General features: G+C 46.2%; 1 protein-coding gene across 3 annotated transcripts in view; it reads right to left on the reverse strand.

Moving 5' to 3' along the window:
• Positions 1 to 3,551: 3,551 nt before the first annotated feature.
• The window catches only part of PPP1R1A (protein phosphatase 1 regulatory inhibitor subunit 1A), a 112,257-nt gene continuing 101,568 nt past the window's right edge, over positions 3,552 to 14,240 (reverse strand). The window contains exons 6-7 of one of the 3 annotated variants that reach the window (XM_087710640.1): positions 8,598 to 8,728; positions 3,552 to 5,836 (exon numbers count right to left, since the gene is read on the reverse strand). In XM_087710640.1, coding sequence (XP_087566766.1) covers positions 8,598 to 8,728 — 131 coding nt within the window. In that variant the 3' untranslated portion in view covers positions 3,552 to 5,836. Of the gene's footprint in view, positions 5,837 to 7,867; positions 8,118 to 8,597; positions 8,729 to 14,240 lie in introns of those variants that run through there. The other 2 variants (XM_087710639.1, XM_087710638.1) reach the window with 2 other exon arrangements.

Raw genomic sequence — 14,240 nt, forward strand, 5'->3', positions numbered from 1 at the left:
AGGTGGGGGGTCAACCCTTAAAAAAAAAAACGCTTGTCAGTACAATACTTTAGCTCTTAAGCAAATAGTCGTGCAAGTTTGAACAGCTACACGCATTTTCTAATTTTTGCTTTAAAATCTGCACTAAGATTCTCATTTATATACATAGTTTCTTTCAAGTGTTTTTAAAAATATGCTTGAGCATAGAATTCGATTCCAACATTTAGCAATTTAGTGGGAAAGTATCTGAGTTGCCATAGACATGTAATAATTTCATATAATTGTAGAGATTAAGAGAGATATTAGCAAGAGACATTTGCTGGAGTACATATGCAGGTGAAAAGAAGGCTTATAATACTAATTAATATGCTAATTTGGTGTGAAGCAGCAAAGTCAGGATCTTTAGGTAAATTGCTGAAATAAGATTCCAGTCTTAATAAGAAAAGTTGCCAATATTACTGTGATATTGTATGCTATGCAACAGGCTTTGAAAATAGAACTGCCAGGGCAATGCAAAATGAGTAGGGAATAAGCAATAAAGTAGCACGCTGAGCAAAACCTTCCACAAAATTTGATATGGATAAAAGATGGAATTTTCTTTTTTTTTCTCCCTTGCAAAGTGAACTGAGTGGAGAGTAAAGGATTTCAAAAATGTAGGCAGGCCTATAATGTGGAATAAATATCAAAAGGAATATGGTGACACTAGTGAGCATATCAGGCCCAAACCAAGAATGGCACAGAACAATCCAATCAAACTTCACTTCTTTATGTGCTTACACCATACAACCAGAAGCTTTCCAGAGAAAACCTATATTATTATAGTTCTAATGAATATACTCTTAGAAATTCCAGGGAGTGGCTCTGCTAAATCTCTTTGGTTTCCAGTTCAGATCCAGGGTATATTGTCTCTTGTGTCCCTTCCTTGGAATGTGCTCCCTTTTTTCTGGGAAATTTATGCTTCACTGTAGTCCATCATGCCATTTCTCCCTTCATAGACCCAATCCATCCGGGCATGCTGTGCAAGCTGCCCAGTGTGTTCTCTATTGTGTGCCTGATTCCTCTCATGTAATCCTTTCCTCTCCAATCTTTCTTCTTAGCGGGAGAGAAAGAGAGAAGGGGGGGATTAAACACTTCAGGTACAGGAAAGATTATCTATAGAAATCACTTGTCATTTTTCTCCCCCTCCTTTGCCGAATAGAGAGATTGGAGAGGAAGGGATTACAAGAGAGCAGGTAGGCACCCAATGGGAAATAAACGGAACTGTTTGTGAAATATGCTCGGAGCTGCTGGCACCACAGCATTGGTTTCATTGTGTATTCACCATTCTGTGCCTACTTGCTCTCTTGTAATTCTTTGCTCTGGAATGAATGTAAATACAAACATTAAATCCCTTCTTGGAAATTATTCTCTAATTCTTAAGGGAAGTTGCAGTGAAATTGTTAGGAGGCAAATAAAAGATAAAGGCATGAAACCAGTTGATCAGTTACAGGCAGTAGTTGCACCTACCCAGGCACTGTACCAGATTGAGCAACTTCTGGTTTGCTCATAGGGTCAGTTTAAGCCCTCCGGAGGCTTCAGGGACCTTCAGGAGGCTTCCCTGAAGCCTCTGGAGGACTAAAAACCACCTTATGCACTCATAGGGTCCTTTTTATTCCTCCGGAAGCTTCAGGGAAGCCTCCTGAAGGTCTCTAAAGCCTCCAGAGGGCTTAAACCGACGCTACAAGCAAACCGGAAGTGACTTCCGGTTTGCTCGTAGGGTCATTTTTTGCCCTTTGGAGGCTTCAGGGAAGCCTCCTGAAGGTCCCTGAAGCCTCCAGGGGGTGGGGGAGGCTGTTTTTGCCTTCCCCAGGCATCTATAAAACCTCTGGAGGCTGGAGAGCAGAGGTGGGTTCCTACCAGTTCGCACCTATTCGGTAGAACCGGTTCGTCAAATCTACTGAACCGGTTAGAAGAGGTTCCACCAGTGGACCCGGAAAGCAGGCCACACCTACAGAAGAGGTTCCACAATTTTTTGAAACCCACCACTGCTGGAGAGGGCAAAAAAAGCACAGAAAAATGGGGGGGGGGTCGCACCTCTCATGCGTGCATGCGCACTGGGGGGGGGCGTGCGTTGCATTATGGGTGCGGCATGCCCACGCACGACCCCCCTGCGCTCCCCCCTTCTGGCACGAAAGCCAAAAAAAGGTTTGCCATTGCTGTCCTATATCAAATGGCGGTCCAGTATCTTCTTGAAAACCTTCAGTGGTGAAGCACTCACAATTTTCGGAGGTAAGCTATTCCAATTTTTCCTACATAGTGCTTCTGGTCTCAATTGTTGCTAAACGAGGATTACCTGTAACTTTTCTGAGAATGGATTACACATTTTTAATACCACCTCCACAAAATTACAAGGATCTTTTGGCTAAGACCGTGTGTATCCCTGACCCTCCAGACACTACAAGTTCCATCTGTCCCAGTCATCATAACCAGAGCTGTAAATTCAAAGCTCAGAAATATGTGAACTGCAATTGTGATTGCCCAGGTTTAAATCTTCCTTGAAGCCATTGGGTAAGATCACCCTGCTTTATTTGAGGGTGGAGAGGGCTATATTAATTAAATTGCCTTGAAAAGAGAATGTGAAGTCTTCTCATCCTCTTCCTGTTCCATGATCCAGAACGCCACACCCAGCCCTGTCCTTATAGCTTTTATAGCCCAATCCAGTGGTGGGTTGCTCTTGCCCTCGCTACCGGTACGCTGATCCTGGTCTGTTCGTGTACGAGCCTGACGTGCCCTGTGTACGCATGAGCAATCCACCGCCCTTGCGACACCCAGCTGCTTGTTGGGGCACCCGCAGCCACCGCACGCTGTGCACGCGTGCACAGTGTACCTTTTGGCATAAATACAGCTAGAGCACAGGTGGGCTTTCAGCTGCTTCGGACCACTACTGGCATGGCCATACCGGTCAGGACCGGCAGCAACCCACCACTGGCCCAATCCCATATATGTTTTTCAGGAAGCAACTGAAAATTCATTGAATATGTCGATGTCTCTTATAGGAAAGTATACACAGGATTACAGCCTCAGCTGAACTTGGAGTTGTAGGAGCAAATCAGTAGGGGATGCTGAACAACCATCCAGGTTGAAATCATCCAGAGGGTAGCTGCTACAGTATATGCACTTCTTAAGCTTCAAGATGGCAATAGGGAATTTTGTATTTCCAATAGCTGGATGTAAAGTTGGATATATCACGAGCAGACAACTGCAAGCGGTGATCAATAGACAGATCCCTCAGATGGAGCTTTCAAATGCTTTTCGTTGTACATTTTTCAGTTCTTGCAGCCTGAGTTTAGTGTCAGCTTCCTCTTAGACGTGTGTGCTCTTTGTAAGGAATCCTCTGACCACAGAAGGATTTCACTTCCTTTGTGATCAGGGCAGAACCAGTAGTATCAATATTAGGGACCAGGAACCAGTCTTGTAAGTCAAGAGAAAGGGTTACCAACGGTATTCCGAATGATGCTGCCGCACCCATGTGGGTTTAAACACTACACAAACCGCACTGGCAAAACCAGTGATTAAGGACTCAACAAACCAAGCAAAGATGACCCATTTAATAAAGAAGCAGGATTCACAGGTGGGGGAGTGAGGGTGCAGAGTCCAGCATTGTAGTCCAGATACGTAAAACCAATTCAGAGATACAGCAATGTAGGACTTAGGACACTCCCAAGCAGGCAGTTTGCTCTGAACTTTCACACGGTTCTCGATTGCAGCCACCTCATCATCTGGGGGGGTAGGATTATGTTGCGAATAATAATATAAGGAAAGCCCCCCCCCCTCCCCAAACGTCATTGACCAACTATATGTAGTCTACTTCTCATCTAGGCTAAGTTCAACTAGTTCCCTTATTAAGACATGGCAGCCTTGAATGTATTTCGTATTTGAATGGATTATGTAGCCCTTCAGATGCTGTCAAACTACAATTTCCAGCAGTACAACTAAAGGGGAAGAGGAAGGCTGCAAACTGTAGTTCAATATCATTAGAAGGGCTGTTGGTTTTTCACTTTTAAAAGTTTAAAACACTGGTAGTACATCTAAAAGGAGAAAGGGGGAAATGGGCAGCTATTGTGAACACTCCTGATCCTATTTTTTTTTCCTTAAAAAAAATGTATCCCAGTAGTCATAATCTTGTAATACTTGCATGGCAACTCTTGGAGGTTTTGCACATACGTGCAACAGAGGCCTGTAGGTGTGACAGCAGAAATGCTGGTTTGTTCTCAGAAGGCACTGCTGGATGGTACTGTTGGTGTACCTCCACTAGAAGGGGAATTGAGAGGTGTCAGAAAGGATCAGAGCTGCCCAGTTTTCCTTACCTAATAAGGAGGCAGGATTCAGCAGAACCGGAACCAAGAGATGGGCTTGAAGACAGCTAAAGGAGCCCTGCCACAGAACACCAGAAGAGAAAATTCTCTTATCCAGGTCCAAGTTGGTAACTGTGTGGCCCACCTGTGAGTATACTGGGGCCGTGCAGAGCTTCCAAAGTGGGCTTGGCTCTTTTCGATGGAAGGTTTAACACCATGCATCCCGAAGCAACGTTGTCCCATCTCCAAATCCTTTTGCTTCCCATCGCTTTGCTAACAGTTCCAGGAGTCACAAGTGCATTCTGCCCACGTGACACGCACATGCAGACGCTCCCAGACTCTTCTACTCATCTTCCAGCTATTGGAGTGGCCAGAGGAGGCTTTGAGGTGAGGCACAGCGCCATGACAAGAATCACATTGTCTCTTCACCCGACTAGATGAAAAGTGTTGCTTTTGTGGCGTGAAGCACAGCTGCACGCAGGCCTAGTGCATGCAGTCCATCCTGTTTGCCACCCTAAATCTTCTGTACCCATTCTTGCTGCCTTGCGATGCATGCTCAGAGGGAGCTATAAGAGTCCCCAGCATACATAAACGCTATGCTAGAGCAGAAAGCAATACACGGTTCAGAAAACAATAGACAGCTATCAAAATATCATAGAGTGTAGAAAACAAGGCCTAGAGAAACCTCTCTCGGACCAGATTTTTGGCCACATACGACTGCAAACCTGGGGAGATGAAATCTCAAGCAACTTTGGAGGGCGATAGCTTTGGACAGAAAAACTGGCCAAAGGAGTAAAACATTACAGAAAATTCTCCTACTTCTATTCAATGGCAGAGGAGAGAAAAGATGAATTGGCGTTTGAGCCATCATGTTGGCAAGGAGAAACTTCTAATGATTGTCTACAGAACAACACAAAGAATGGCCCATCAGGAGGTAGAATTCCTGGTTTTTTTCCCACGCATACACAGAGTGGGCCAGAGGCAGGGGAACGCACAGCAGGAAATCCAGTCAGGGCCTCACCTTTGGAGTCTACAGTAGTCCAGCTCTAGGCTTAAGCTCTCCCTCCCATCTTTTTCGCCTTCACATATGCTAGGTTACCAATTTCATTACCTCCGTCCAGTGTGGCTCGGAGTGATAGGGGTCATAATCCAACCAGGCAGAGAATTTTCTGAAGGCCTTTATCAGCCTCACATCTGTTGTTTGGGAGATCTAGGCCGCCATTCGGGGCCAAATGCAGAGGCTTTTCCATCTCTGATCAAAATCGACCTAGTGCTCTAGGCTAAATCCCTACTACTGGCCACAAAACTCAAAACAGTGAAAAAGTGTTTTTTTTTTTCACTTAAAAAAAATAAGATGGGACCATTACAAATATATGACTTAGTCATTGAAATCTTTTTTAAAAACTTGCAATCATTTGAAAAGGAAGGGAGGGAGGGAGGGAGGGAAGGAGAGCTGTGGTATTCCTCAGGTATGCATGAGCCCTGTGTCCAGCTGTAACTCTGTGCCTCCAGCAGAGAATCACCTATAAAGGAAAAGATAAAAAACGAGAGAGAGAGAGAGAGGAGAGAGAGAGAGAGAGAGAGAGAGAGACAGAGACAGAGTTATAGACACACTCTTTGCAACAAAACCATGGGGATTTACTGAAAAGGGAGGGGCCATTTTCAGGATGCCACATTCCAAGCCAAGCCATGTTTCTAGATAAGACTTCTCCTTGTTCCTTGGGCTGACCAAAAGGTATGACCAAAGTCTCCCTTGGCTTGTGTAAGCTGTGTACAATCTGTTCCCCCATTAGTAGACTGTGAAACAGAAAGGAGGGATAGATGGACACAGAGATGGAAGCTCCTACTGCTCCAACAAACAGATATGGAGAAGAAAGTCTTCTTCTGCCCGTGGCCCACCCTCTCCACTAACCCCCCTCTCAATAACCAACTGTACGCATATATTTAAAATTCTCAGTTGCTGCCTTGAGAGAGGAATCGATCCAGGGATTCAGCCAGTTCGGATAGGTTCGTGCGAACCGGTAGTTCCGATGATCAATTGGCCCCACCCGCCCGCCTTTGTTTGAAACAGAGCTGATAGGCGCAGCAGAGTGGATTGCTGCGGCTCAGCTGTTTTACTCACTGGGGCTGCAGTACAAGGTAAGTTTTACAGCTGTTTTGAAATGAACTGTGTGTGCTCAGCGAACCGGTTGTTACACCGGTTGAATCACACCACTGAATCGATCCCCTTCCTCAGAGAGGAATCCAGTGACTAGGCATACCCAGTAAGAGTCAGTCTCTTGTTCCTGTCCCCCAAGAAATCAGAGAGTTGCTCTGAGTGTCATGGGCATTTTTGAGCCAGCCTTATTGCTGCTCCCTTGGATTTGGGGAGAGTTTTATGAGATGTATGCGGCTTTAGGCTGGATATCAGTTTGGAAGGGCTCTATGAAGGCCTAGCCTCCTTGGAAGCCTGCTTCTCTAAACCAGTGGTGCAGGGGTGGGTTTCAACCGGTTCGCGGTGGTCCCTGCGAACCGGTTGGTCGGCGAACCCGGAAGTAAGTAACTTCTGGGAATGGTGAAGGGTGCACCCGCCCACCCGCGCTCCTTACCCGTTTTTGACGAGTTCTGCGCTTCCACGCATGTGCAGGATGCATACAGCGCCTGCGCGATCCTCCAGGAGCAGCTGGAGCATCGCACAGACGCTAGTACGCATGTGTGTGCCGCGCACGTGCACGAGGACGCCGCCGGCCCCGTTCCAACCAAATCGGTTGGAACGGGGCGAGAAACCCACCCCTGCAGTGGTGAGATTCAAATAATTCAACAACTGGTTCTCTGCCCTAATGACCAGGTGGGTAGGCGTGGCTCAGTGGTTATGTGTCTGGGTGGGCGTGGCCAACTCAACATCACTCAGGTCAATGGGTGCTTCGCCTTAGCTGTTACAATGCAATAAGGGTTAACCAGAGAGGCAGTTTCTGTAAACAGGGCAGTAAAGATTAGGCTAGAAACAACACCTGAATGTTTCCTTCCTGCCTTCCTTACAGGATTAGCCCTGTAAAGTGGGGGGGGGGAAGCAAAATAAGATTTCTTCCAACAAGCGGTTCTCCAAAGTGCTTAGAAAGTTAACAATTGGTTCTCCTGAATAGGTATGAACTGGCTGAATCGCAGCACTGCTCTAAACCCTACCTCCATCTGAGAAATAAGCGACCTCAGTGACTGGGTGGGCTGGCCAACTTGACATTGCTTCTTTGCCTAAGAGATAGCCTATCTCTTTTGCCCCCTCTGGACTAATGAGTTAAAGAGCTGTCTCTAGACATTCATTTCAGTAAGATTTTTAGAAACCTGCAGTTGAAAGTTCTTCATGTCGCCTTACTGTGAAGGCCCAATTTCATTGGAATTTAATCCCAAGCATCTCTCTCTCTCTCTCTCTCTCTCTCTCTCCCCTCCCTCCCTCCCTCTCTCTCTCTCTCACACACACAATTTAAGCAAATTGTCTTGTTTTGGAGACTTTAGAATCACAGGCTAGAAGGTGCCTTGGAGGTCTTATAGTTCAACCTGCTGCTCAAGGCAGAAGACCTCATATATACGCACGTTCACAGACATCCTGGCTTTGGCTTCAAAAACAACACACTTCCTCCTCCCGCTGCCGCAGGTGGGAAGCCCAATAGAAAGTGCCTGGTCTTGGCACAAAGCCCTCCATGATGGAGCCCTCCCCGGGGAGCAAAGCAAGAACTTACTGATCCGTCCCGAGGGCGAGTTCCAGAGTGGTGATGGTGGCAGTGCTTTGGGCAGGCAGCCTCAGGGGAGGAATTAGCCGGGCTGCATGGTCTGGGCAAGCGAGAGAAGAGAGTACCTAGGCGCAGGCATGACTCTAGTCACTGGCCAAGGCGGGTGAGGTGAGATAGGGCAGGGTGGGGCGAAGTGGGGCAGAGCTGAGCGGGTGGGGCCAGCCAGTGGTGGCATTTGCCAGTTCGCCAAACTGCGCAGAATCTTAACAACCAGTTTGCCTAAATCGGTCTGAACCGGCAGCAACCCACCTCTGGATACAAGTCAAGCCTAACTGATTGATTATTGATTGGTAATATGACTCTGTGCCATCAAGTGACTCATAGTCAAAAATCCATGGATTATCTCCATGATCAAGTCATGAGTTTGGGATGTCCTGTGCCTCAAAATTTGGCTGGCCAACCTGCAATTATTTTGTTCACATAGAAGTAATCCTTTGTTCAACAATATCAAGCACAGTTTGGTGAAATGTCTGAATGCAACCCCACCCTCAACCACCTCCACCCAAATAGGTGGTTATACCTACTCCTTGGGCAGCCTGTCCTTCTCCACGGAGTTCTCCGGTGATATATGAATCCCTTGCTTTTCTGAGCACAAGTAAGACCTCGTTTTGTCAGAGCTCGCTGCACCGCACGCTTCTGTGACTCTTCCCTCTGTTCAAAACAAAAAGAAATTGCATATATATATCTCCATGGGGAGATCAGCAGAAAAGGGCAGGAAGGGGGGGATTTTTTCATTCATTCATAGGGGATCAGGAGGAGGGGAGAAACTGGGAAATGGCAATCTTGGTAGATAACACGAAAAGATATAGAATTCAAAGAAAAGGGCGGGGGGGGGGGGCAAGACAAGACAAGAAAGCTGTCAAGTTCCTGGGAAATCTCTCCAAAACTAGGTCACTGAGAAAAGAAATGCCAAATGAGATGCACTGTTAATAAGCAGGCACTGTTGTGCATAATATCCTGGGTAGGAATGTATACATGGGTTCCAGATGGCTTGTAGCTGTTGGAAGGGGATTGGGTAGACAGCAATTAAAACCCATCAACTAGCGGGCCGTGACCATCAATCCCCATCCCTAAAATTGAGGAGGCAGCCCTACAAGTAACTGGAGACAAACCAAAACAAATCAATCCACACCAGCTCGTGGATGCTCAGACTTTGGACGGGATGCACCCTCTTCGTTTATGTCAATGAATGGAGGAGATTTCAGGTGAGAGCACTTTTGTGAGGCTGCCCGCTGACCCCCCACCCATTCCCCCCCCCAAAAAAGCAAGAAGAATCTGGGAGCACTCCAAGAGTGTAAATACTAGCAAAACAAATCAGAAAAGCCTCCCCATGCTTCTAATTAAACCTACCGTGTAACATTATTTATTTAAAGTATCTAGATGTTGCCTTTCAGAATAAAGGTGGCTTACAAGAGATAACTAGGTCTGCATACATTAGCAGAATAATTGACTTCCCATACTCAGCAGGGAGGTCAGAGTCCCAAATAATTCAGTGTTACGGTTTCTTTCGGGAGAAAATGCTTCAGTGGATAGAGCTTTCCAATTTTGAAAAGAAAGAGCAGAGAGTTAAATGTGGTTTTTTAAAAAAAATTAAATTGAGCATGGAAGGAGTCACTTTTTAGAATAGAGATTTTGATCTGAGCTGTCTTTCTTTTTAGGTGTGTATAATACTAGTATTATACTATTATACTAGTACAATACTAGTGGTGACCTGAACATTTATACACTCATTTGTGCCTCTTTCTGCCTGTCAGACTTCTCTGTCCCCTTCTAGTTTATCAAATCCTTGGATGGGGAAACAAAACTGACTGCAGTGGTGGGATTCAAATTTTTTTACTACCGGTTCTGTGGGCATGGCGTGGTGGGCGTGGCAGGGGAGGATACTGCAAAATCCCCATTTCCTCCCCACCCCACTAACCTGCTTTGCAGCTTCATTCTCCTGTGCAGAACAACAGGTGAAGACCCAGCTGATCAGTTGAGACGCGATCAGCTGGGACAAGAGGCAGAGAATAGAGGGTGTGGCCAGCCAGAGGTGGTATTTGCCTGTTCTCCCAACTACTCAAAATTTCCTCTACTGGCTGAATACCACCTCTGAAACAGAGGGAAGAGTTGGGGGAGGATTTGAGGCTAAGTGTCCTTTAAGTATACCTGTTTTGGGGGTGACTTTGCAATATTGATAGCTGCAAATATCAGGGAGTGAGGTTTTTTATGCATTTATCAGGACTGCTGTGCCAAAATAGCAATGATGCCAATCAGCACGGGGAAAGAAAACAAGAAAACTAAGACACGTTTCTGTAAGCAAGAAGATAAATGGCTGCAGCTTGTATTTTTATACCATGAATAGTATTCGAGAAAGGGAAGAAACTTTCCTGTTTTCTGCCTCTGCCAATGCAACAGAAAATCTTGCTAAGAGCGTATAAGCTATAAAATTGCTTCCCTTCTTTCTCTCCGGGCGCCTCATACTAAGAGCCAAGGTGGCGCAGTGGTTAAAAGCAGCACTGCAGGCTACTGCTAGATCAGCAGGTCAGCGGTTCAAATCTCACCGGCTCAGGGTTGACTCAGCCTTCCATCCTTCCGAGGTGGGTAAAATGAGGACCCAGATTGTTGGGGGCAATATGCTGACTCTCTGTAAACTGCTTAGAGAGGCCTGAAAGGCCTATGAAGCGGTATATAAGTCTACTGCTATTGCTATTGTCTACTACTGCTAAGAGCTGTTGTTTAATTAGCCATTTCCTTTGAAGTAGTTCTCCTTAGGTACTGCTGCAGATATCTCTTTTCCCTGACAGTTCTCTGGGATCAGCAGTGGGACCTGAAGAATAGGGGAGAGCTCCTCAGGATCTCTCATCAGCCACGTCCATCAGCTTACTCTTCCACCCAACCCATCTTGCATCTATGCCAGTGATGGCAAACCTTTTCAGCACTGAGTGTCCAAACCGGAATGCGTGTGCGCGCCAGAGCACCTACAAACCAAAGACCAGCTGGTCAGTGCGCATGTGAGTGCCGGCCAGCTGATCTTCGGGTTTCCAGCATGTGCATGCGCCATGGCTAGCTGGTCTTCATGCACGCTGGAGCGCATGCACCACTGGCCAGCTCGTCTTTTGGGTTTCTGGCGCTCCTGAAGAGCAGTTGGCGATGGCGTGCGTCCCCACAGAGAGGGCTTTGCCTGCGTGCCATAGGTTTGCCATTATGGATCTAGGCAAATTGTTGTTAGAAGAGAGACACAGATATGTACCAGCTACCTGCATGGAGGTTAGTCCTGCAGGAGAATCCTCACGTTCATTCTAGTCTCAGATGGGGAAAGTCCACTTATTGAGGCACCATATTAAGTGGAACAAGTTTGAAGAAAAAAATGCTGTGGGAAGGCCACGCAGCTTGCTCTCCGTTTGTGAAAATTTGGGATAGGGGCTGCAGATGAAAGAATTTGGCGTTCTGAATAAAGAACAGTGCACTGATCTGATTCTACATGGGGCTACCCTTGAAAAGCATTCGGAGGCTGCAGCTAGTCCAGAATGCGGCTGCGCGAGCGATATTGGGTGTACCGAGGCACACCCATGTTACACTTGTCCTCTGCGAGCTGCACTGGCTGCCAATTGGTCTCCGGATGAAATTCAAGGTGTTGGTTATTACCTTTAAAGCCCTACATGGCTTAGGGCCAGCATACCTGCGAGACCGGCTACTGCCGCATACCTCCCAGCGGCCGGTAAGATCCCACAGATTGGGCCTCCTTCGGACGCCCTCAGCCAGACAATGTCGGCTGGCAGGCCCCCCGGAGGAGAGCCTTCTCTGTGGCTGCTCCGACCCTTTGGAATCAGCTACCCCCAGAGATCCGGACCTTACCCACTCTCATGGCCTTCAGGAAAGCTGTAAAAACCTGGCTATTCCGGCAGGCCTGGGGCTGTTGACCTCATTGTTGAGGTCCAGCCCCGATTAGAACGAATGCATGTGTTGTGATTTTAAATCTGTCCTTTTCTTATTTTTTTTTTCTTCCCCTTCTTCTTTTTGTAAGCCGCCCGGAGTCCTTCGGGATTGGGCGGCATATAAATTTTAATAATAAATAATAAATAAATAAATATGGACGAAGTAATGGAAGCAGACCTGGAAGCTATGGAAGAGCTGAACTAGGAGGGATTCTTTTTTCTAAAAAAACCCACCACTTTAAAATAAGAGAAGAAAAACAAGAAAATTGGTGGCAGACGAGGTGCAACTATTGACGTATCTGCAGTAAACCTCTATAATTATTTCTTTGAGTTGCTCTGGAAGCAACTCCATAAGGGACAAATGCTAGGGTTTTTATTTTTAAGTGAATGGTAACATCTCTGAACCTCTTTCATGCTCTGGCAAGATAGCCACGTGCTAATTTATTTTTGTGTTTTCTTTTACTGTGTGCAGCTAATAGATTCTGACCCAGATTGTGTCCTGCAGAGCCAGCCCTATTTTTTTTCCTGCCTCAAGCAAATCAACATTTTGCACTCTCTGCCTTATGTCTCGTAGCCTAACTGCAGAATACTGTCACATTAAATTACAGGAATCAACACGATTACTTCTTTCTTATTTGCATGTCTGACTTTGTATTTGGATGTGCAGTCTTTTAAAATCTAGATTAAATCTTTCTGCCACGTTTTTTGGCAAACATCATTCATATCAATTAGATTCACTATGCTGCCCATTCATACACATGGTTGTGTGTGTGTGGGGGGGGGGAATCCATCTTTCCTACCACTCTTTAAACTCTCTTCATTACATTTGCAATTCAGCCATCCAGAATCTGCTGAGTACTTAAATTAAAATGGTCTGTCTAAAACTTTGATGACAGCCAGTTAAGTGTAGTGGTTAAGGCTCCAGGCTAGAAAACGAAAGGCTGTGAGTTCTAGTCCTGCCTTAGACATCGAGCCTTGGGCCAGTCACTCCCTTTGAGCCCTGGAAAGCAGGCAAGGGCAAACAATGTTTGAAAAAACTTTGTGAAGAAAACTGCAGAGACCTGTCCAGGCACTGACCAGGAGTCAAGACTAATTCAAAGGGACAAATAATAATAATTAAAAAGAGCTTCTGGTTTACCTGGAGGTGCAGAGGAAAAATGCATTGGCCTCAGTATATCCAGCAACCTACCCACCTACCTACTCATCCACTGGAGTGAGATTACTGCAATCTGGTGCGATCAAAGTGCTGGATGGATCCAGGCTCAAATCCCCACTTAGCCATGAATCCCATTTAATGAGTTGGGAACAGTCCCTCAATCCCTTTTAGCTAACCCAACTCACAGCGTCATTTGTGACAATAAACCTGAACGGGAAGGAAGTGCGATGTATATTTCCTGGAGAAAAAGGAGAACATAAATGCAAGCCCTCATCCATGAATGAATGAAGAAAACAAGCCAACAAATAAGAACTTGGCTTGCCGTACACTCTCCTTTACTCATGCACATACCCACCAGAGGTGGGTTCCTACCAGTTCGCACCTATTCGGTAGAACCGGTTCGTCAAATCTACCGAACCGGTTAGAAGAGGTTCCACCAGTGGACCCGGAAAGCAGGCCACACCTACAGAAGAGGTTCCAAAACTTTTTGGAACCCACCATGGCCACACACACAAACAGACAGACAGACTGACACAGAGAGAGAGAGAAAGAGAAAGAAAGGAAGAAATAAATAAAGAAATAAAGAAAAAAGAAAGAAAAAGAGTGAGAGCAATAGCAATAGCAATAGCAGTAGACTTATATACCGCTTCATAGGCCTTTGAGGCCTCTCTAAGCGGTTTACAGAGAGTCAGCATATTGCCCCCAACAATCTGGGTCCTCATTTTACCCACCTCGGAAGGATGGAAGGCTGAGTCAACCCTGAGCCGGTGAGATTTGAACCGCTGACCTGCTGATCTAGCAGTAGCCTGCAGTGCTGCATTTAACCACTGGGCCACCTTGGGATGAGAGAGAGATGAAAGAAAAAAAGAAAAAAGGGACAGAGAGAAAAAAGGAAGGAAAGAGAGAGAGAGAGAGAGAGAGAGAGAGAGAGAGAGAGAGAGAGAGAGAGAGAGAGAGAGAAAACACATGGCTGGCAAGCCACTCCCGCAAAGGAGGCCACGCCCACAGAGTAGGTTCCAAAAAATTATCAAAACCCACCACTGATACCCACTCTTCAATGCTGAAAGCCCATTTCATAGAGTCAAATGGT

Source organism: Thamnophis sirtalis, unplaced genomic scaffold (genome assembly GCF_051295495.1).
Source record: "Thamnophis sirtalis isolate CommonGarterSnake01/CBP01778 unplaced genomic scaffold, rThaSir2_p1.2 scaffold_3, whole genome shotgun sequence".
In the NCBI taxonomy this organism is placed as follows: domain Eukaryota; kingdom Metazoa; phylum Chordata; class Lepidosauria; order Squamata; family Natricidae; genus Thamnophis; species Thamnophis sirtalis.